The sequence below is a fragment of the Xylocopa sonorina genome, chromosome 12 (genome assembly GCF_050948175.1).
Source record: "Xylocopa sonorina isolate GNS202 chromosome 12, iyXylSono1_principal, whole genome shotgun sequence".
NCBI classification, from domain to species: domain Eukaryota; kingdom Metazoa; phylum Arthropoda; class Insecta; order Hymenoptera; family Apidae; genus Xylocopa; species Xylocopa sonorina.
Window position 1 is genome coordinate 3665727 of NC_135204.1, and position 23951 is coordinate 3689677.

Consider the following 23951-nt stretch of genomic DNA (forward strand, 5'->3'; position numbering starts at 1 on the left):
AATCAATGTTAGACACGAGTGGTGTGCATATTAGTTTATAAAATGGAGGAAAGGTCGATGTTGCACTATTCGGCTATTTTCGAAAACTTACTACTCCCAGCTCGATATATCGCGCTGGAATAAGTAAAGCGAGTCTGTATTTCCAGTAAATCAGTAATCGTCAAAGAAGGCAGAAAGAAAACGGGGTGCATCAAAAACGCGCGCGCGGTCCATTGGGGAAAATGGGCGACAGAGGCACCTTTGCCGCGTTGCTAGCACGGAGGGGGGGAAAAGGCGGGGCCGCTCTTTAGAACGGCGAAACGAAATTATCAGATCAAACAGTGGCGCCGTTATATTAATAAAATAGATTTTCCCCGCCGGTTCAAAGAAAGGAGAGGAAACGTTGTCGTCTCCGGCGTAACTTTGTTCCAGCGCAACTCTCGGCTTAATCATGCCGCACTAAAGCGCGCCTTTTTCATTATCGCGATAAAACGCGCCCTCTAATACAATACTTGCTCGTAACTTTGTTACCGCCGCAACTATTTCTGTTACCTACCGAGTAACATCGTTTCGCTTGCATAATTTCTTGAATCGACTTCTTGTTCGCGAAATTATTGTTCATTGAACAAGTTGGAGGGCGTGCGTTGTAATGTGTCTGCGAGGAGAGGAGTAGGGACGTTTCGTTCTGAGACTGCTAAAAGTGGACTCAGTAAGGTTACTTAGTAGATTTTTGCTTCCTTTTTAAATTATTTATTCAATCCAGAAATGTACAAGATGAATCTTACGAATCGCAGACCTCAAATAACTTTATTACACACTCGTGTATAACTATTTTTTCTAATCGATTTATTTTAGAACAACTAGTTAATTGTTAGGTTTAGGATTAACATATGTTTATAGTTTCCTATTTAAAATATAGTATTCTTTCGATAACAAAGGTGCAACTGTCGATTAGAAACAGACAGTTGTTCTTGGAATTTCGAAAACTACTCTACACACAACAAAAGTTAAGATTTTACTATATTTCTTCTTCGAAACCGTACAACTCTTATATGTAACAATTTTTTGTCAGATGCATAGCTGAAAAGTGATTCGAATTGTTACAACTGCGTATAAACAAGTACGAATCCGGTTGTTAAAAATATTCAAGAAACGAATCAGAGCATTATTTTAGTAGCCGACTCTCCCCGTGTTCGAGATCGAGTAATCTTACTGGACAAAGTCTGAAGGGTAACGCGATGCACTTGCCGCGGCGAAAAGCTTAGAAGTTTAGGCGCAGGGCGAATCCAAAAGCGAGACAGAGGAGAGAGAAATCGTTAGTGGTCGAAGGAGAACGGGACAGGAAGAAAAAATATCGCGGGGGGTGAATGAGCGAGGCGGGTTGGGTACGTAATCTGCTAATGGACTCTCTCTCTCTCCCTCTCTCCCTCTCCTCCTTTTTCGTCCAAATTCACCCTCACTGGGCGTACGGCTGCCTCTAACCCTCCTTCAACTCTCCTAGGCTCGGCTCGGCTCGATTCGACTCATCCTCCGATTCTCTATGTATTTTCTTTCTTCCCTTTTTTCCCCCTCCCCGTCTGTTCTTTTTATCTTTTTTTTCCTCCCCTTACACTGGTTGCTGCCTCTCGAAACTATGCGAAATGGTATTTCAAGGTACGGAGGGTTTGCGATTATTACTGCGCGTACAGAGTCATTTTCCATGGGTTCGCTAGATTTTTGCTGAAGTTGAATTTTCTCGAGGTTTTCTGTCGGATGGTGATTTAAATTGGAAATTCTTTTTTTGTGTGTGCCTATTCGAATCGAGGGAGGGATTATATGTTTATCGATAATTTGTTGTAACCATGACTGGATTCTACATTACTGTTTCTGTGTTATCGATATGGCAAGAACTGTTCTTGAGAATTGGTGATATCGAATGGCGGTGTTATACAGTAGAACCTCGATTATTAGAGCAAGTAGTAACTTAAGAAAGGTGTAAAATTTTTGTTTAAGAGTCTTTTTGTTTTTAGTTAATATTAGTATCTTTCAAATATTTTAAAGTAAATAATCTACCTTGTTGTGAAAATGGAATTACTTGAATATTTGAAGTATTGTATACGTGGCATATTTAGTTTAATTAATAATTGAAGATCTGGTATAATATTTTCATTGGAATTCAACATCATAAATGCTTTTGAACAACTAAATACAACATTTTAATCTGATATTTTTCTCTTTTAAACCGAAACATTTTTAATCACAATACACACACAAAATCGTTGCGGATAATAGTACAAACCATTTCTGTCATTTTATTACAAACAAGTTTCTAAGTATTTGAAAAGTATATAATTATTTTCTTAGCCTATTAATAGTGACGTTAACATACTGGCTAGTATTGTGCAAGATGGAATACATAACATTGGATAAAATTTTTTAATCACGCCGTAATGTTTTTCAAACATTTATAGAAATTATACAAGCAAAGTGGTCTTTACATTTTTAAACAACAAGGTAGATAACTCGTAGAAAAGAGGTATCACAGAAGATGGTGTTTTAACGACTCAAATAAGTGGTATTCATTAGATGTTAGGAATATTTCACATGAAGAATGTGTCATATGCGATACAACTCGACACAATACAATTTGAAGATTACGCTTCAGAATGTTTGAGCAATACGTGAACACTCATTGTTATGTAGCAGCATGACTTAGCCATTTCTTCGACCAACGAGTGGTCCTTCCCTCTTTAATTCGTTGCTGAAATTGATCAGTTGCTGTTGATATCGATCCACTGCCATTGCTTCACCCAGTTTCACTGGTGATAATATAACACAACCTTAACGTACATTACATCAGGCTCCAAGCTACACTTTTTCACGTGAACAGTCAGCCCTGTTATTGATCGTTTTACTTTTTCACGTGAAATCTTAACGTAGACTTTTAGTACAAGCAAGAAACTTTGTCGAGGAACTTCTGAATCCTATTGCGTTATATACATTACATAACGAGTAATGTTTTCACCTAATATTTAACATAAGAAACGGTATGCAATACGTAGAAAGAAACTACAGTAGTTTCTACAGGGTGATCTGTAATATATTTAAAATAATCGAATCAGTTAAGTCTGTCACATTTAATTTTGCGAATATTTCAATTGCTCGAAAGTAGAAATGTAAACAAACATGTTTCACTACGCAAAATGAAATCGATATCTTCTCAAATTCAATAATAACCGTGATTTTTTTTAAATAGTTTCCACTCTGCCTCGTTAAGAGAGCAGAAGTAACGGATGCGCTCGATATGTTGAAAGTGATTATCACTCTTGTCACTGTTACGAATCTTTAAACTTGGGAGAGGATTCTAATACAGGTAATCGACTAGTGAATCACTAACACCGGGCTGAATCAAGCCAGCTGACGCTCCGAGTACATCTGCTGCCTAATTCCTAGCCGAACCGATTAAATCCGTGTATATCTGTTACACGTACATGAACGGCCATGTGATTCCAACAGTTCATCGATACTTTTTACCTTTAAATGCATACAAAACTATCCTTCTCTATAGAAGTCATTTTTAAATATTGCTTTGGTGTAATTCAAAATTAGGATACTGAGAACACAAAAGGGATGTAATAAACATTTTCACACTTATTTTGTAAACTATTCAAATATTATACATTTATATTCTCTGGTATTTAAAATTATACAATTATGCAAACTATAAGATCCAAACAAAATTTATTAAAAAAATTAACAGGCAATCTTAGCATTTTAATCTATTTCTATAAATTTGAGTATTAATAGTCACTGAATTCTTAATGAAAACAATCATCATGGATGTCTAAAAAAAATTGTTTCCCTTGAAGAAGGTTAAGATAGCTTTGAGAAAAAGAAAAGAAGTTGCAAAATTAATAATTGTTACGGCATCGTACGAGTGCCATTGAACCAGTTAACTGTGCCCTCAAGACATTTATCGTATCTTTAAAAGCACCAAAGATATTTAAGGTATAAGTGTTTACCAACTCGCTCTGTACATCGTGTAGGCATTTTCAGATTGAATATTAAAAAAATCTTCTGAATTTCTGTGATAATAGCGTGCGAAATAGCGCACACCGATTAATGTTTCGGAATAATCGAGCAGCGAGATAATTGATAGGTGGAAATCTCGAACGAGACAGAGACGGTCCGTGATAATAGTCAACGACAGTAATGATAACAGTAATGGGAACTGCGGGATTGGAGCGGTATTTGATCAGGCTGGATAGGGTCGTGAGTAGAAATAGACGGCACGGCTGCTTCTGTTCCCATTCTGTTAAGTGCCAAATTTCACTGCTGTCTATTATCCTTCCATAATGCTCCTTGTTGACAGAGGCGGCTGTAAATGGCGCGAGAAAAAGCGCACCGCTGTTTCATTCACATTTCATTCAGTTTCTGCTAGTTTTATTCTTTATTATTAATGTGCAAGCTAAAGTTCCTTCGTGCATCGAAAGTATCCTCCATGCTCGTCTAAAACTCTAGATCTCCAAAAGCATCTTGTTTTCCTGTATTTGTAGTTCCTTCGATTATCCCAAACTGTAACGAACTACGATGGACCTGTTGATTTATTGTTTTGGTTAGTTGAATTTTTCTGAAGAAGCTATTCTATGAAACTGTGAACGTGTTTGAATAATTATTTAAATCGTCGCCATTTAATTAGTAATGAGGATGTACATCTACATATTAAACGCATACTTAAATAATTCGCTATCCTTCTACTTTAACTATTTTAATTAATTACTTACTAAAGAAAAATATCTTAAATAAATGATTAAACTAATGCTCTGACAACAGTAATAAATAATTTAACCTATACTTGCACAATAGTGTACGAACTGCGGTACCGTTTAGAAACATTAAAAAAAAAATGTTTCGTTTGTTAGTAAAATCGATACTGGAACAGTCGAAGTTTTTATTCGTTAAAAAGTGTCGAACGAAACTGGAACAGTCGGTGAAAGCGAATTGTTGAAGCACCCTACAGGCTCGCGTCCTTCTGACTCTCAGCAACGGCAGGGCTCGATTATGTGTATAGAGTAGCAGGATTCACCTCATCCCTCGGGCAACTGAAATCCCGGCGTGAATGCATTACGCGTCAACGAACTCGGAGTAGCAATATCCTGAGTTGCTCGATGTTAGAGTACGGGGATTATAATACATTACCAATTCGACGAACGCCTCGGCCATTTGACCTTGTTTCAGACTTTATTTCGCGTGTCTGTCTCGTTCATTGGATTTCAGCGTTTTATTGTTCGACAGCGCTGGGACGCGTAACGAAACGCGATTTCCATTCGACTGTGCCGCGCTTTGGTTAGAATTGCTGTAATCACGTTTGCTACGAAGCGCGTCTCTTTTGTATCTCGTTTCGGACATGGCGAACAGTGCGAGTATTTACGAATATTCGAAGTTGACTATTACGTTCTGAATAAATATAGAAACTACGTATAATAGGTTCATCGGAACAAAAAAAGAAAAAGGAAAGCGAGTTTAGAAGTTAGGAAAATATTGAGATATCCAACTAAAATAATTTTCTTTCACAAGTTTAGTGTTTAACTAGATATCTTTGTTTAATAACATGTAAAAAATAATAACTTGATATGCTAAAAATTATTTTCTGCAAATAACAGCCTCCTGCAAGAAGTTTTACGGTATTTTCTTTTAAATAAATGATATTCGACGAAGCAATAATATTTTGCCAGGCGTTTCTTCAGACGTGAATAAAGCATAGGCTTATGTGTACGCTGCACGTTGGGGCGTAGATCGTCCACGATAGTAGAGAATAAAAGGCAAGGGGCGAGAAGAGGATGCTGAAATTCGGTAGCTGGAGACACTTGTCAACGACAGACAGGGGGTCGGTTTCAGGGGTAGATCTAGACGATGTAAATATTGTAACAAGTGTGCCGTCGTTGCCGCGCGTGACATCGATGCGCTTGGTAACGAATAATTGGTTAATCGATTCGTCGACTCAGAATTTTGTTTTCGAAATTTTGTAAATTCCTGTAATTTTAGTTTGTAAAAGTGTAGTCTGACTTTTTTAAAAAAGAATTCTTTTATATTTATTACTTTTTCCAGAAAATGAGAAATTAGAAGCAATCGTAATTTTGATTTGTTAGAAAATAAAATTCCGATTGTACGAGAAATTCGCATTTTGTTGTCCGAGTAACTACTGCAACGGTTAAGTGTTATTGCAGTTGTTGTTTGCATTCGCGGATAGAATCGATATTCAGATGTCAATTGAAAAATACGGCTAAGTGGCAAGTCCTTCTTGGTTTCTGTTGATTTTCTCAGTTCGTCTATACACGCCTGTCGTTTTCACACTTTCGCCATTTCGTTGCGCAAACATCGCCCATTGTGGATGCAGTGAATGATACTTCTGCCAGACACATTTGCCACGTGTAGAAAAGGACTTCGCACAAGTGGGTCCTTACATATCGTATCACAGATTCTGATAAATGAAATGGACACTCGATTGTTTAAAAAAAATTAACTAAATATTTTTCGACAATTAACTGTTGACGTCAAAATAACAAATGACGTGTGTTTTTGACATTTTTAACATATAAATATAATTTTTGTCAGTTTTTCATTCCAAATTAATACGCGATTAATTAGTATTACATTAAAGATATTTCAATTGTGAAGAAGATACGTACTTTATTAATCAGTCCGGTGTCAAGGGGTTAAACTGCCCTGGAAATTAATAAAACAAGCAAATTAAAAGTATTAAAATATTAAATAAAATACTGGAATTCTTGTAGGAGATTTTAAACAACTTTTAACCTTTGCTTTCATATTTTTCTTTCTTTTTTTAAATTACAAAATTGCAAAGTTATATGCTATTTGCTATTTGCTTGCAATTGTATATAGCAAGACTGTCAAGGAGTATTCTTCACTAAAAGTGAATGCAATATGAAAAATAACAAATTCTTGTTTTGACTTCTATATTTTCAATATTGCGTACGATTTTTTAAGAATTTTGAAGAACAACAAAATTGTAGTCAAAGTAGATCTCAATAAATTAAAATATTTAGTAAATCTTGCGCTACGACGTTGGTAACAGTATTAAGTATTAAGGATAATGCACTATAATTTGATATTAAATATATAGATGAATAGGTTACAGATTTAATGGACCTCAGGTTAAAGAACATTTCTACATTTTCTACTATTGCCTTTCCAATCGATACTAAGTCAATTACTTCTCAGAACTCGATTGTCAATTTTAAAATGCTTCATCAATTTTTACACATCCGCGCAACTTAATGAAAATTTCCAAAATAAATTTCACACAATACAAACTTAAGAAACATTAAAATGATCTAAATATTACAATAACTGTTTCATTCACCAAACTTTGCCACTTATTTAAATATTAACAAATCCTTCCAGCATAATCTTCAGCACACGAAAAATTCGCAGAAATAAGATTTATCAATTTTCGAAGTCACCCAGGATGCTGCACCCCCTTAAACCGCCTACACTGACGCAACCCCCTAAACTAAACCATCGTTCCCCAAATCGAGAGCTCGTCGAACTAATAACAGCGTTCGTTCGATCGTCACGGTTATCGATAAAATAGCGAACGATTCTCCACGAATATGTAAATTAATTCGTCCGATTAGCCAGCCCCGCACTTAAACGAGTGGCCCCGCGCGACGCATCGCGAAATTGCGTGAGCTGGTGCAACGTAAGTAGCCGAGCGTCAACCCCCGTCTAAAGATATGCACCCCAGCGGCCTCGCTATGAAATAATCATATGGTTAGCTAATGGCAGTCCTGGGGTAGCGATTGCTCGCCCCGCCGCGGCCTCCATAAGGCGTTCAGGGAGAATAATAAATAAATTCAATGTATTTGCTCGAACCCCCCCGCAAACATTCAATGATAGATCGGGATCTTAAGGGAGGGGTAGCGATGATGCATGGTCCGTGCGCCCCGCTACCAAGCAATGGTCAGACATGCGTGAACATCGGAAGATCGGATCTTTCGACTCTTCTTCCGAATTGTCGCCACGCGTAGCGGTGACTGCGACTGGTCTCTGATTGTGTGTACCACCCAGATGGTGGGTTTCATTTGTAGCACGGTTTATGGTGCGGCTCGATTTGCGGGTAATTGGATGCACGACGGCGAATTGGAATTTTCGGTCGCGGTGCAGGGTTCGAGGTTTGCTCGATGGTTTCGTTTGAGTTCAGATGAGCTGTTTTTTTTTTTAGAATTGCGTACGCTTGTTGTAGAGATTTGTGCGAAATGGAGAAACTCCAAATTGAACGAAAAGTAGAATTTGTTATTTGTTGTAAGGGAAATTATACCGTAGATTATTGTAATTTATAGAATCTTTTTTGAGTAATTTTAAGTAACTTTTTTTGCTTGTATAAATTTGCAAAATTCTTTGAATAATCCTTATCTTCCACATCTATATGTGTACTTGTACTGTAATTTGGTATTGCACAGTTTTGTTTTCTCTCAAAAATATGAAGCTTAGAAACTCATTTTTGATAATATTTTTGATAATAAATTAAAAAAGTTTAGTTCTGAACATCGAAATTTTACATTTCATTGCACCCTGAACATCTTTAAATATTACTTCACCTAACGAAATCTCAACATTTTAAATAATTGACAGATTATGAAAAACTGAACAAAGCAAATGCCCGGATCGAAGGATCCTCGCATTCTATTGACTTTGCGGGATTCTGGGTCGAACGAATCGTAGGCGGATCAACTTGTCTAAGCAGAATTATTACATCCTGAAGCAAGGACGCTGCCCCCTTTCCGGCTATCATTCATGTTATTATAGGTTAAGGGGTGTAGCTACGATCCAGGCGACTCTAATCCACGCGAGCATCCCGCTGCATTTTATTAGCGTATTTATCGAATCCCTCTGAACACTGGCGAAAGTATCGGTATTATCGGTTGTTCGTGTTCGTCCATTGCGTTCGTCGCTTCTGTCACGAGAGCGACAGAGCTTAAGCGCCTTCGCTTTTATACGTATCGATGAATTATGCAACGGCGAGATGAATCAGTGTTCCGCGCACCGTTCCATCCCCGTCCGATCTGTTTTATTAGCTTCTGTGGCATTGCGCGGACAAATCGAATTTTATTAATGCGCACCTTTTTCGTTAATGACTCGACGATTAGATTAGTTTATTTGTTTATTCCACTTGACGGGGTGAGAAGTTTTCTACGTTTTGTATATTAAAAAGTGTTTGTTTAATTCAAGCTTATATTCTTTCGAAATTAATTTACCTGAATGGGGTAATTCATTTTGTAGTCTTAATGCATTGTTTTGAGACAACAAAGTGTTTCACTGCAATATTGTATTATAATAGTTTTCCATTTTTAGTAGTTTGGGAGAGGCTATTATATTTTCCTGCATTTTTAAAATTAATTATTATTTTTCAAATCATTTAAACAGATCGATTCTCTGCTCAAAGACAAACAGATCTATAAGTAGAATTTTTTAGATAGTATGAATGTTTTCGAGGTAGTCAATAAAATATATTTCCAACCCCTTATTTCGAGGACCTATCATTACATTCTTAACTCATTACCAAAACAAATGAATATTAGCTCTTAATGAAAGTATCTTTAAAATTATTTTCCTGTTAGAAAACCCCATTATTACAAATATCATACAATGTAAATTACTTGTCGTTACTATTTTACCATTCCTAATTTTACAATAAATACATCATTCCTACAGTAAGCATTACTATAAAAAAATTATCGTCAACATTCAGAATCAGCCGCAACAACGAAGTCCCATTTCGACCAAAAATCTCATCCTACGTCCCGCAGGTCCACGAGAGGACTCGACTCGCGCGCGCCTCATTGAGCGCCGCTTTAAACAGACGCACTTTCAATCGCTCGTAATTAATAGCTCGTCCCAACGACCGGGGCCGTGACATATCAATCGGCGAGTAGGGGCCACGACGACAGGGCCGTGCTATTATCAACTTCTGAATAAGGGTTGCTCTTTCTCCCTCTCCCTCTCTCTCTCTCCCAAAAAGTCCCCAACTGCAGAGACAAACTGTAGTCCAGCGGTGTACGCATGCGCGGCCGTCGAGTTCAGTGGTGTCGGATTAGCTTCCAGCTAGTTATGATTAGAGGAGACAGTTGGCCCTCGAACGGACTACTTCATATTCCAATACTTATCGGCGGCGGGTTAGGCGTAGGACGAGCATGTCGGTGTCCCGGTGTAAAGGGGGCCGGCGATAATACGCACTGACAGCCGTGCACCCTCGACAGCACGGCCGTTGCGGGGTCACGAGTGAAAGGAAGCGCGGAAGGGTGCCGTTGGAGAAAAGGAAAACATACACAACAACCCGATAGAATGAGCATCGCATGCGCCGACGCTTGTTCCCTCCACTGCCCCGGCCTCCGCGCGCTGAATTACCCACTGATGTTATAATCCTCTCGTGTTACGCCGTCGCACATGCTGTCCTGTAAGCAATACATTGTTTTTTTTTTTCCTCCTCCCGCCTCGCCCCTTTTTTTCTTTCTCCTTTCTCGTCTCTCTTCGACGATCGCATCCCTCCGCCGCCCTTTATGACGCCAGATCTATCGGCACCCATATGCACACTTCACTGCCGCATACGGTGACACGGTATCGTCTATTCAGTTACACCGATCGTTCGCTGACCGGGACAGGTCTTTGTTGAGAGGAGAGGCGACTGGAATCGACAGGCGATCGACGATGCTGACACTGGTGGCGCGGGTCGCGAGGGAACTCGGATTCGTCAGCGAGCGGTGTATTTTTTTTAGGAAGGCGTGGTCGAAATATTAAAAAGATGAAGATATAGTACATGTATTGAAATAACTAGGTATAGCTTTATTTATCGGATTGGTCTAAGTATTTCTGAGCTCACTTCATAATAAAGTATAATGCGTCATAGAGCTTGAGATAAAGATGAAAGAAAAACCAAGTTGGCTCTCTTCTAAGGAAGCAGAATGTGGACATAGAATGCAAATTTATCTCATTGAAAATGAGATTTATTTTCTCTCTTGGCCCAAGTAAAAATTGCAGTAACTCAAAATTGCAAAACTGACTAGCGGCAAAAATATTACTCGTTTCTTAATAGATTTTTTGTTCGTGTTCCAGATATCTGGTAGCAGGTAGATTAGTGGATCGAGTGTCTCATCACAGTCACGCATTAATCGAGACCGACTTCTTCATGGACCAGGACCACGAGTCGCCGGTCTTGTCTTCCTCGTACGATCTGCTCTACCGTATCTGTTGCCACTTGAAGAAGTCGATGGACCAGGAGGTTGGGATCGTTCACGAGAATAACAATGTCGAACAGGCGAACGTTGAGTCGCACCTTCTCTCGGCGCTCTGTTCGACAGAAGCTGCGGGCGCCATCGGCGCCCTTTACGCCGCGGTTGCGCTGACGCCCCAAAATCAGAAGGGCTCCTCGCCCACCCCTAATCAGACTATATCTCACCCTACGAGAATTCTGCTCGTCCGCAGCCTGAGGCTACTTAAATCGATCGCTGGACTGAATCTTCAGAAATTGCAGGTGAAATTATATATCTATTAAGTAGTTAATGTAAGTTTAATTAAGCTTTTAATATCATTATATCATTCAATTCTTCTTCAGTCGTTAAAATTAACTCCATTTCAGTTTACTGTCATTTCTTCAAAAGTTTTTTGCAATTTTTTCGTAATTATTTATGGGTGAAGTTGTACAAAAGATGCAACTGGTTCGTTATGATTTGTAGTTAACATTGATTATTTGTTAATGGGAAATGCTTCCGCTAGATCTGATAGGTTATTACTAATTAATCTTCTACTTATAATTCTAATTTGAAATTTATCTTATCCACAAATTTATCAAATGAAAGCATTACGTTTAGAAAGGCTATTAAACACTTTATCCTGAATACAACTTGGCAAACACGTTCATATCACAAAATCTAAATCACGTAGCTGCTACTAATAGTGGTTCTCCTTCTGATTCATTGTTCAGAATAAATTGTAACTCTTTAAATTGACACAAATTCTTCTTTAAGCAATCCAACGTTTCTAAGCTTGTGGCCACCATTTTACCCACCCTTAAGTATCTTAATATTAACTAAATACATTTCAAGTTATAAATAATGCAGCATTAATAAACAAAATAATGCAGCAATAATGAACAAATAAATGTATTCACGAAAATAAAACTTCCACAGTTACATTTGAATCTGACAAAAAGTTTGATACCTTCCACGTTTACACTATGCTACAACCATTATTGAAATACTAGCCCCAGAATATAGATCACATATTTATCTAATTGTACGTAAAAACTGGATAACCATCAACGACTACGCTTAAATAGAACAATTTCTCCAAATTTATCTGCTCTAAACTAAACTCGAACGAAGTTGCAGCCAACAGGCAAACGTTGACTGTTCTCATCCCAGTGAGCTGATGATCGTCCTTGTTAAATCGCGCACCTTGTAGAAACTAGCGATAGAGATATATCGTGTACCGCAGGGGTGCGGCTGTCAAGATAGAAAGCCCTCCCGTGAAGTCTGCAGTGATCAAACCACGAATTGAATTGAAAGCTCGCGCCCCCATCCACAAAAACCATAAGGGGTACACCGTGTCCCTCAGGAGAGCCTGGCTGCTCCCATGGGGCACCGCCTCGATTATCCTTGCGGTCCCTGCAGTCGCCGTTTGCCGAAAAACCGACGTTTATTATCTATTCTCTTTGACTTTACGGCGACGGGATCCCTGGCTATTTTTTCATCCTCTGCGGGTGTCTGCTCCTTGTCCCGCTTCAAAGGGATAAGGGTTATTCAACAGAGACGAGAATTTAAGAATTATTGTTACCTTTTTGGTTTCGCGTTCATTAACTAACGTTAGTTAATGAAGTTACATGCGTATTAATCTTTTAATTGTAGGATTAAAAAAAAGATAGTTTTCATATGAAAGTACATAAAGATGGATGAAAGTGTTGAATAGGGGCGGAAAATGATTTGCTTTAAGGATTTATTATGCCATTTTGCGGTTGGAATTGTATGGTGTGAGTTAAAACTATAAAAGCCTTTGTTAAATAAATTTTTTAGATTCTCATATCTTTACTTTGTATTTACAAATGGTATTAATACAATATTATGAAGAAAGTCAGTTATGATTTTTGGAATTTCCGTGTGTATTTGAAAAAAAGAACGTATAAAATAGAAATTATAATAGAGTAACTTTTATGATTATAATAATTATTTTTCTAGCCTGCAGATAACTACTAAAAATATAGTTTCGTATTTATATAATGTTAAATTTATTTATTTTAATGTAGTACTTCTTCCACCTTTTACATTTATTGATACAGGTCGAAACATTTTGTACAAATTTCATTGAAAAATCAAAGAAAGAATTATGAGATACTATAACATATGTTACAAGCGCAAGAACTACAAATAATTAATTTGATCCCCAGCCAATGAATACATTAATCCAAGCGCGTGTTGTAACGAGCTTTGTCGAAATCCAACTCTTCTGATTTCAGAATCTCTTAGGAGCAGAAGGCACCAACTTGCAATGGCGACTGATAGCTAGTCATGTTATAACCCGATTATCACGAGATCCAATATCGCACAAGCCGGAAATTGGATCTGCGCAGAACACTAGCGGTACTTACATCCTGTCGGAACTGTTCCAGGTCCTGGGATATTTTGCAGTTAACAACCCGGAAAATCAGGTAAACGCATCAGTTAAACATTCTTATTAACGCCTATATAAACGTGTACTATACGTTATTTAATTTTAACGTAGCTTAATTTTTTATCATCTATAGAGAGAGAGAGAAGAATTAGAATTTAGAATTATCGTTTAGAATTAGAATTTCAACTATTCAAAACTGTCAATTGTACAGAAAAATATTTCAGACCAAAATAGAGAAATTTTTAGTAAAACCTAATTTAATATAAATAATTTTTTTATAAGTTGATACATATGGATGTCAAATCTGTTTTTCTTTAATAGGATCAGATGTATTTTTTAATGCCTTAATATATGTATATTGCTTCTTATTTTTATAGAAAAAGGTATTATGGTACTTGTGCCAGAAAATTGTTGATTTAAACCATATCTTAATTTTAATATTTTGGATCTGAAGGTAGTAATATATCTACTTACATTTACATGTTGCTTTAAATAAGACTTAATCTTCTATAGTAAACTAGTGTAAAAATGTTTTCACTATACAAATTCTTACTTCCCGCGATCAGCTAAAGCGAAATATACTCCTTTTTTAAGGCACAATTTGTAAGACAAGGTGTCCATGAAGCAAATACTGCCTCAATCAAAGTTTCCCTTTCAGACTTCTATGTGTATAAATTGTAGGATATTAATTAAATTTAGGGATAACTAACAGTAGGATATTTATTGAGAGATAGATGATAAATAATTAACTCAACGACGCATTCATTCCAGCACATCCCAGAATATTCTATACGTAAGATTTAAAATATAAATTATTGATCAAATAGCACAAAGATAATTTCACTATCCTCCAATATTTATGAATACTAAATTACCTAGCACAAATTTGTTCTCTATAGTTCATCTAAAAAGATCCCTTAATATTCAGAGCTCTCATAAGCACTTGGAGGAACGTACATCGAAACCCTACTCGACGAAATAGAAACACGATACAATCAGGCGAAGTTTAAAGACACGCAACTACCCATTTATATGCTCGCTACAAATACTTTAGGTGTGTGGTAAATAGCTTTGACGCCAGGACAACTGAGCCTTCGCCGTTCACGAAGCGACAGCCTTAAATCGTTTTACGAGTCCGTCGTTCCTCCGCAACGATCCTCTCACAACTCACCGGCCGAATCTGCCGGCAGTTAAAGGTTAAAAGCGTTTTTCCGCCAGTTTCCCCGTTCCGTATCGGATGCACTTTCGACAGCCGGGCAGGCAGTGTCTGGCCACCTTTAAAAAGAAAAGGAGAAAAAACAAATCCCCCCCAGGCGAAAGACGAATGCGTGACGTCGTCGGTGCACTCAACGGTACACATCCCGACGCAACGCGGTAGATTGATGCACCCTTCTCGCGAGCGCGGAGCGCACCCTGCGCCTGGCACACGGCTGATGTATGGAATGGAACCGAGTAAATATATCTTAACTGCATTCGGCCGTATATTGATGGGAGGTCCGCTGAGTGTGTTGTGTCTAACCGAATCTTCCTTCCTCGCTGGCGTGTTGCGCGGCGCATTTCACGCGTACGTACCGGGTGGCTGGATCGGCCCGTTCCAACGATCGATGCTGCGCGCGCCGCGAAACGGCGCTTGGTACCGCGCCGCTTCCGGTCGCGCGCCACCTCGGCCTTGGATCCGGGTAAAAACGTTCTACGCGTCGTCGATCGATCCGCTCGTCGTTAAATCGCGATCCTGGCAATTTATTGGCGACTAGCAGATTTGCTGGACCGTTTGCTTTTATTTAAGATGAACAGTGCGCTCTTCTTTTCTTTGATCGTGTATCGTGTGCCATGGTTGCAGGGGATTATATAGTGCGGGACAGCGTAATGTTTTGTGGGGAAGGGACATTTACTTTTAGAGAGTTGTATGTGCGCGTGAATTGTTTTGTAAAATGGAGGGTTGGTTCTAGAGATGGTAGATAGGATTAGGTAATTATATGAACACCCTGTAATTACTCTGAACGGGAGATGCTTCTTGAATGGACTTCTAAGTTAGGAGTGCGGTTCTCCTTTTCGTAATTTTCGATTAATCTAACTCTATTTTCGCGTCCTTCCAAGTTTAAAATCGTCCTCTCGTTGAACGCTTAGTTGGCTTTTATTTGGGGACGATCTAGGGATTTATGCGTTTGTTATGATTTTTAAGATTTAGCTCTGTTAATGTACTCAAATTTAGTTCCTGATGTAACGAGAAATAGTTCATTCAGTAATACTGTAAATGTTTATTTTAAAAGTTAACTTTGAAGATTTTGATGCGTGCGTGAGTGTTGATAATCATTAGATAATTGTTAATCTGGACTATGATTAATAATGCCTTCATATTTTATTTATTTAAACTATAGAAAAATTCTAATTCGCGAAATTTTTTATTATTCAAAAGCCGTCAAATTTATTTTTTCGTTATAAATACAAAGCTGCAAATTATTAATTATATTAAAAAATTTTTAATTAGAACAGATTTTATATGTGAAATTACACAGATGAAAATTAGGATTTAAATGGTTAAATGGTTCGGTGAAAATTTTCGAAATCATGATTTCTCTTAGTCATCGTGTAAGAACTACTTGTTTTCTGACTCTCTCGAACATTCTTGCAGCCAGTGCAATTTATTTCTGCCTGTTTCAGTAGCTTTATTACCACGTTCGTGGACATACGACAAACATGACTATGTATCTTCCACGACTGCTTGGTACAATACTACTGGCTTATAATTATTCAAACAATTACGAATTTAAGGTACCGTAACGTTTCACTAAGTATCCTTAGTAAATAAACCTGTTTAGTAATATTTTTTTTGTGTTGAATATTTAAGAAATTTCTCAATAATATTTCATTTTTATGTAGAATAATTGTCAATTCTTGTAAACTTATTGGTATTGAAAAATACCATTTATTGGATTCTTTTGTTTAATATAACATAAAAAATGATTATTTGAAATTATTTCATGAGTTTCTAAGATTCAAAATATGCAAGTTCATTTTATTGATTTAGCACCATATTGTTTGAAACATTAGTAAAATTTAATGAAATTACTTTTCAAGAATTTTATTATTTTAGCAGGAAGTTTTATATTTGCTGTACCCTTCTAGTACACAAATTTTTAAGTTTTGTATTCAATTTTCATAGTGCATATTATCACCAACACTGGTTTACCATTTGATGTGTCTGTTTCGTAATAAATTTTGGAAGTCCTAGACACAGAATCCAAGTATAAGCCTATTGTCGCCTCGTCATACTTCTAAAACAAAACTTGTTGTTTTTCAATTTTACGAGCCGAACCCCTGTCGACTAGTTCGAACTTTGCATATAAATGAGGTTTTTTCTAGAAATCCAAATATTGGTCACGTGCGCCACTCGAATCGATGTCGAACAAGCGATGTATTTTTATGCGAATGAAATCAGGAGTCAAAGCTTAACATTAATAATTTTCCAGAACTGCAATGAAAATATTCTATTGCAATAATTGCAATATCTTCAGTGCGTTGTAGAAACTCGCATTACATAGTGTCCATTACATAAATCTAACAAGTACTTATTACATTTATTTGAAATAGAATAAAATACTATTCCTTCAAAAATAAAAATTGCTTGATCTCTGAGAGAGTCTCAACACGATCGCCATCTCAGTTTCACAGAGATATGTAAACAGTTTCCATTGCTAACATCCAAGAACGCAAAGGCTTATTGCAAAGGGTTAATAAGGCTATTTTTCAAATTTTTAAACGAATATTTTCATAATTTATATATGTTAATTTTAACGAAATAAAAAGGAGAAGAAGAAAGAGGCGTTAAACAGGAGGAAAAAATATATTTACAGCCAGATGAGATCGGCGGGAAGAATAAAAATATTCTATTGCAATAATTGCAATATCTTCAGTGCGTTATAGAAACTCGCATTACATAGCGTCCACTACATAAATCTAACAAGTACTTATTACATTTTTCTGAAATAGTATAAAATATTTTTCCTTCAAGAATATAAAAATTGCTCTGAGAGAGTCCCAACACGATCGCCATCTCAGTTTCACAGAGGTATGTAAACAGTTTCCATTGCTAAGATCCAAAAAGGCAAAGGGTTAATAAGACTATTTCTTTAATTTTTAAACGAATATTTTCATAATTTATACACGTTAATTTTAACGAAATAAAAAGGAGAAGAAGAAAGAGGCGTTAAACAGGAGGGAAAAATATATTTACAACCGAGTGAGATCGGCGGGCAAACGTTTTTCCCGTGCGCCCAGTGAGAGGTATTTCCAGTGAGGAGACAGGCTCGTACGTGGAAATATCCGACGACCCGGCGCCTTCGAGGAACGTCCTTTCTTTCTGCGCGACTATCGAGCCCCATTTTTCGAGATATCGGGTCCTCAGAGGGCACCGAAGTATTCGATCTATGCTGGAGTGTATCGAGACGAAACGGGCAGCCAAGATTAGACCCGGCACAAAATACTCCTCGAGCGTTCTCGACGCGACAACCTCCGTTCTACCGTTAGCCTAATTGTTCTGCTTAGGAGGCTTCCCCCTTGCGTTTCGCCGCCTCCTCGAGATATCACCCAGGAATGTGTCGACGGCCAGACCGCGGAGAATGGATTTAAAAGGCTGTGGGAGGATAATTGGACTTGCGACAAATGAGAATTTTCTATTCTCAGGTTTAAGTAGTTTATGCGCTATCGCTTTTTGTGGTATGTGCGATTAAGATTAGCGTAGCAGCGTCGCTACGAAGGTTCAATTTTACTTTTAAGAGAAGCGTTTAATAAATTCTCTCTCGATGTTATCGATGCTTTTGTTATTAGTTATATTAAAAATTAGAGTATTTTATTACGTGAATTTTCATTTGTCAAAAGTATTGCAAATTATTGCTCTTTGGAGAAGTTTACTTAAATGTTAGAGTAGTGTAATATTTTTATTAGAAAAATATTCGAATGATATCTGCAAAGAATTGTTAAGATGGCACTGAAAATAATAAATCGTTCTACAATTATTTGTCTTAGTGCATTTGGTAATAAGAGAATAAAGATACTGTAAAAGTGGAATTTAAAATATGTAATTTATTTAGATACTTTTTTTTTCTCAATCTAAACAATTTTTTGATAAATGAACGTTTCTGTAAAGTAAAGAAATCGTAAAAGTAAGGATGTGTATATATGAATATTTGCGATAAATCCAATTTTTATGATCCATCCTTATCCAGGTTAGCGAGAAGATCTATTTTTGAGCTATTATTTTTCCCTTCGTTTGTTATCATGAATATGATGAAACATTGATCGTCATATTGTCAAGCATAAGAGGTATACGTCTCGTTTTAAGAAAAATGTCTCTAAATTTCATTAAGAAAAGAAGTCACTTCACAAGTTCGAAGTCACTTTATTATCTGCTTCGCAGTTTCAGAGAAATTGCTAAGACACCCTTTATATTGTTAGAGAAGATTTTTCGACGAAGTGTTCTGTATGCGTCAGTCAAGTGGTTAATCAGCTGGCCGAAACATTTTAAATGCGATAAAAATACATGGGATCCGTGATCGTCGTAAATCTAGCCGGCGGTTTTATGCCGCGTAAAAACGCTCCTAAAATAACGCACAAAATGATATACTAAAGAAAATGGCTGGCTATACTCTGCCTCATAGTTTATTGATGCGATCTGTCTTCGGCTTAACGCGATGTATAAAAAAGAGTAAACCTTTCAGAGTACTTTTAAAGTCCTACTTTTAAAACCTTATAGAATGTACTCGTAGATTTATTTATTTTTACAGTCATCGTTTTTCGTTGCTTCACCTTCTATCAAATTAAATATAAAGTGTACAATGTCTGATACCTTCATCTTTTTCTGATCAATATTAAAGAAGATTATCTTATAACACGGTTAACCTGTTAACTGGGTATGGCGAATTTTTCTAGTGCTTTGATACAGGTTAAAAAATAATACTTTTTTTCTGAAAAATTTTGAAACTTTTTCAAAGAGAGAATTTGACGCTTTCTGTTTCCTTAAAATTCCTTAAGAAGGACTTAATTAAATTCGAGCAATGGCGAGTGTACGCGTCGAACGTAGGGCAAATGCTGTTACTATAAATTTTACGAGAAAAGTAAAGCGAAACGAGAAAGGATTATATTTTTGTTCGAGAGAAAATTGACAATTGTACTCGTCAATCATGCCAAAATAAAACTTTGAATTTAGGTGTATATGCATACGAATACAGTTAATTGGTCACGTGAAGAAACACAAGAAGTCGGCAATGATGAGGAAAACAATATAATTCTCGATTATAACAGATTTAATATTTATTGTTAAAGAAATCGTGTTATATGGAAACAATAATTGCAACATTTTTATCATCCAATAGAAACTCACCTTGTATTCATTTTTTATATATTTGTAGTTAAACAAGAATCAATTATTTAAATTCTGTTACGTTGGAGTAAACCATTGTGAATATTGATAAATAATGAAATCTTGATTTAGTACATCATCTTTCGTAATTTTTGTACGCATAAAATTCTGTAAGGAAGTAATCACACGCGTCGATCTTAATTCTTAAACAAGAACAAAGAAGAAATCAATAACGAATAACTCTTTCTTCTTTGATAACATCAAACAGTCTACACTAAGATTTCTCAATATCAAAACAGCTCCACGAAACTCGCGATAAAAAGATCATCCCTTCAAACTTATCTCGAAATACTTGTAAACCAGAAAGTATATTTCACGAAAAGTTGAACGCAAAGTGTAGAGCAACGATTCTCGCTTCAATTAAGCTTCAATCAACAATGCTTCGTTCCTTTCTCTTATATTTATCAATTAAAAAATCAGAAAGCGTGAAATCTTTTCAAAACAGTTTCAAAATTTATCCAAAGAAGTTTTTCGACTTATGTCAAACCACTAAATTTCCACAATAGACGTGTAATATGTACTTGCTACAGTTTCGATGGATCGAAACCGTAGTAGGCCTTTTTTACGGTTGACGATTCGTTGACGCATCGACACAGGATGCGAGGCGCAATGAGGGTAGTAGGACGAAGGAATAAAAATTCGTAATGTGGGTACTTCCTGCGGGAGACCTTTCCACAGGTGCACGTACCTGCTCGACGACACTTGTTGAACCGCAGATGTACCGGGACGTTTTCTTGTTCCTCGAACTTGTTGCTTTCCGACGCGTAGATTACAGGTGCATTGTTTCCCACGATGTTTAAGGAAATTAATCACCCTGCGGTGCACTTAGCCTGTCTTAATTAACCGTCTTCGTTCGGTAACGACTGCGCAAGTGTACCTGCCAACTAGTTCATGTGGGTACTTTGCAATGGAAAGTAAATCTTGTTGCGACTTTCGTTTCGAACTCTAATTTAGGCTAGCTGAACAATGATGTCGATACTTGAACGACCTCGATTCATGCGAATATTATTTAATGTCTGTTTCAGTTGATACTGCAGTCTGCTGGGGCTGGCCCAAGCGTTCTTCAGCAACTGTGCACCCTGCCGTTTCCGTTCTACGGTGCTCCAGGATTAACGTCGTACATTTTCCCGACGCTTTTGGCAGCTACCCATCAAAATCCAGAGGCGACGGCGATTCTGTCTTGCGAACTGTCCTATCAGGTAAGCTGGATATTAGGTAAACGGTTTTCTTCCTTTTCCTTCGTTTTCGTGAACGTTGCACGAGGTAGGGAAATATTTTCATTTAACATTGTAACACAATTTGCGAACTGTGACTTTAAATTGAATTCTAATTATACTATTGATAAGAAATATTTTAACAGTCACAGTACTCGTAATGTTAATCTATACATCTTTTCTTCTTAGTATTCAATTAACTAACTACTTAAGTTCAGATAAAATCGAATTCTGCTATTGGTTTTATATTTTCTAAGTTTCAGTAACAGATACATTTTAATCTTGTAAACTTTTTTTTTAAATTTTTATTATAGTAGAAGTATGCTTGAACATACTTTTCATTGAGTAATTAATTCAGACAACAATTGCACAAATTAGAAACATGTCTTCGTAGGAAAGAGTTCAGGAACTTCGTCAATCGAATTGCTCTGCTTTCTTATTAATTTTTATAGACTGTCATGGATAAAAAAAAATTGTTGACTATTGAACTGTTATAACTTTACGAAAAAAAATCCTGCAATAAATTATACGAGCTCGTTTCCAAGAACAAAGCCTCGATTTTAACATGAAACCAATATTAGCATTTCATTTCGTCTTTTGGTACAAAAGGATTTCTGAAAAAATTCAATATTATGATAAAATGGAGGCTTTGTTCTTGCAAATGAGCTCAAATAATTTATTGTCTAAAAAATTTCTCAAATGTAAACGATTTTATAGAATTCAACAAATTTTTTAGCACGACCTCTGGGCAGTTGATGTACGATTTTTCGTTACGATTTTCTCACACTTTGAATAAAAAGTATGCCGCTGGCATTAGATTAACCCAAAATCCATCACGAGAAAATTGCACTCGTACAGTGTGTGCTTGGTGTGTTTAGAAATGAGTATTACTCTCTGCTTTATCACTTCTTGGCATCATTCTTGCATACCAAGTGCACTCTAAACACACACTAAGTACACAGTACATGCGAGGCACAAGTCCGACCAACGTGCAACTTTCTCGTGGTTTACAGTCGGTTTTTCTAATGCCAACGGTACGCTTTTCATTCGAAGTACGATAAAATGGAGAGAAAAATTTCTGCATCAACTTGTCGGAGGTCGTTATAAAAGGAAAGTCTTTTTCTTTGAAGATTTCTCTTAAATTCTCTGTAGGGTTGTCAAAATTTGTGACATTTTTTTAACATTAAAATCAACTTCTGTTTTGTCCATTCTGCTTTCTATTAAAATAGGACTGTACAAAAAGAATTGAATTCTAGCGTGAAAAGTAGAGATTTCACTTTTTAAAATAAACCTAAATATATGGATACATGTAGATTATTTTACAGTGCTTTTTAAACAAGCTAATGCAATTCAAAACTTTAAAAAAATTTGATTTTATGGACCTATCTATTTATATAATATATCAACGTTTTATAAATTTTTTCTACGACAGAATACTTCACAGATCTCAAAATTTTAACGAAATACATTGATTATTTTATAGAATTCATAAATAAAATAAATGAGTAAATTTAAGGGTAAAGAAAAAATAATCATTTGTCGTGCAACGCTTGGTCACTTTCCGCAAAATTTAATTCGTGACACGTTGTAATATAATTGCTAACACAATTCTCTATTTGTACATCGTAATTCACAAAATCAACTATCTCTATTTTATTAGCCGTCTACATACAAACATTTGATATGTGCCGTGTCTACGTTCACTCAAAATATTTGTACAGAACTAATATAATCCATATACATAGTATAATTTAATTTAAACCTTAACTTCTAACTTTGTCGATTCAATTTCCCTAACACATTCACCATTAATCACCACCAATCCAACGCAAGAAGAAGAAGTAATATTTTGCAAAATGAAGCATGAAGAAGTAATTGTTATAGAAACTAAGAATATTAACAAGTTTAAAAAGCAATATTCTATTTCACAGCTATTGGAAGAGTACAGAAACTCGGACGACGGCAAGCTGAACCCGTTGGTTCGTTTGCTGAAGGACTCGTTCGCTGACACGGCTGGTCAGTAATCGTTCCCAGCCATCGCTCGACCATTTCAGTTACTTCCAATTCCTTCATTACACACGATGAACTTCGTTAGACGTCGTTGAACGCAGGACCATTGTTTCTGTTCCGTTCGAAGGGTCAAGGAACAGCGGGGAGGGGTGTTAAATTGTTGTTAGGTACGTCCATCGTTGAAAATCTGTTTCGCGTGTCTCTGATTCGCTCACCATCAGCTGCATCCATAAGACACAGATGGTCGTTTAACCCATTCGTTGCCAGCACGAAATTTTGTTGATTGCATTGCCATTTCTGTTTTAACAGATTGCGTACGGGCAAGAACGACTTTATACAATGCATATATGAGATTCTTTGCTAGTTTTTTTCAAATTATCATCTATTTAGTAAAATAATTAAACAGCTGTTTCTTTTTAAATCAAAATGCGAACTTTCAAAGAACAAATTGTACAACGGTACATATAATGGTTTTCTACACTTTCTCAATTTCTACATGCATCTATTTAGCTAATTATTTGTCATAAAAATATGCAAGGCTTCGTTGCTCTGGTAACGTAAAAAGAAAATCAATTTATGTTTCATTTTTTGAATCGTCGATACGAGCGTGAAAAAACATTAAGACGAGATATATGGTGACCCGTATGCAATGTGCTAAGTTTCTTCCA

General features: G+C 36.6%; 1 protein-coding gene across 1 annotated transcript in view; it reads left to right on the plus strand.

The window, feature by feature from the left end:
- The window catches only part of Ssp3 (short spindle 3), a 47182-nt gene extending 23625 nt beyond the window's left edge, over positions 1-23557 (plus strand). Inside the window, exons 12-15 of the mRNA XM_076905865.1 lie at positions 11092-11509; positions 13487-13678; positions 21085-21258; positions 23205-23557. Of these exons, the coding sequence (XP_076761980.1) occupies positions 11092-11509; positions 13487-13678; positions 21085-21258; positions 23205-23297 (877 nt within the window). The 3' untranslated portion in view covers positions 23298-23557. The remainder of the gene's footprint in view (positions 1-11091; positions 11510-13486; positions 13679-21084; positions 21259-23204) is intronic.
- The last annotated feature ends 394 nt before the right edge of the window (positions 23558-23951 follow it).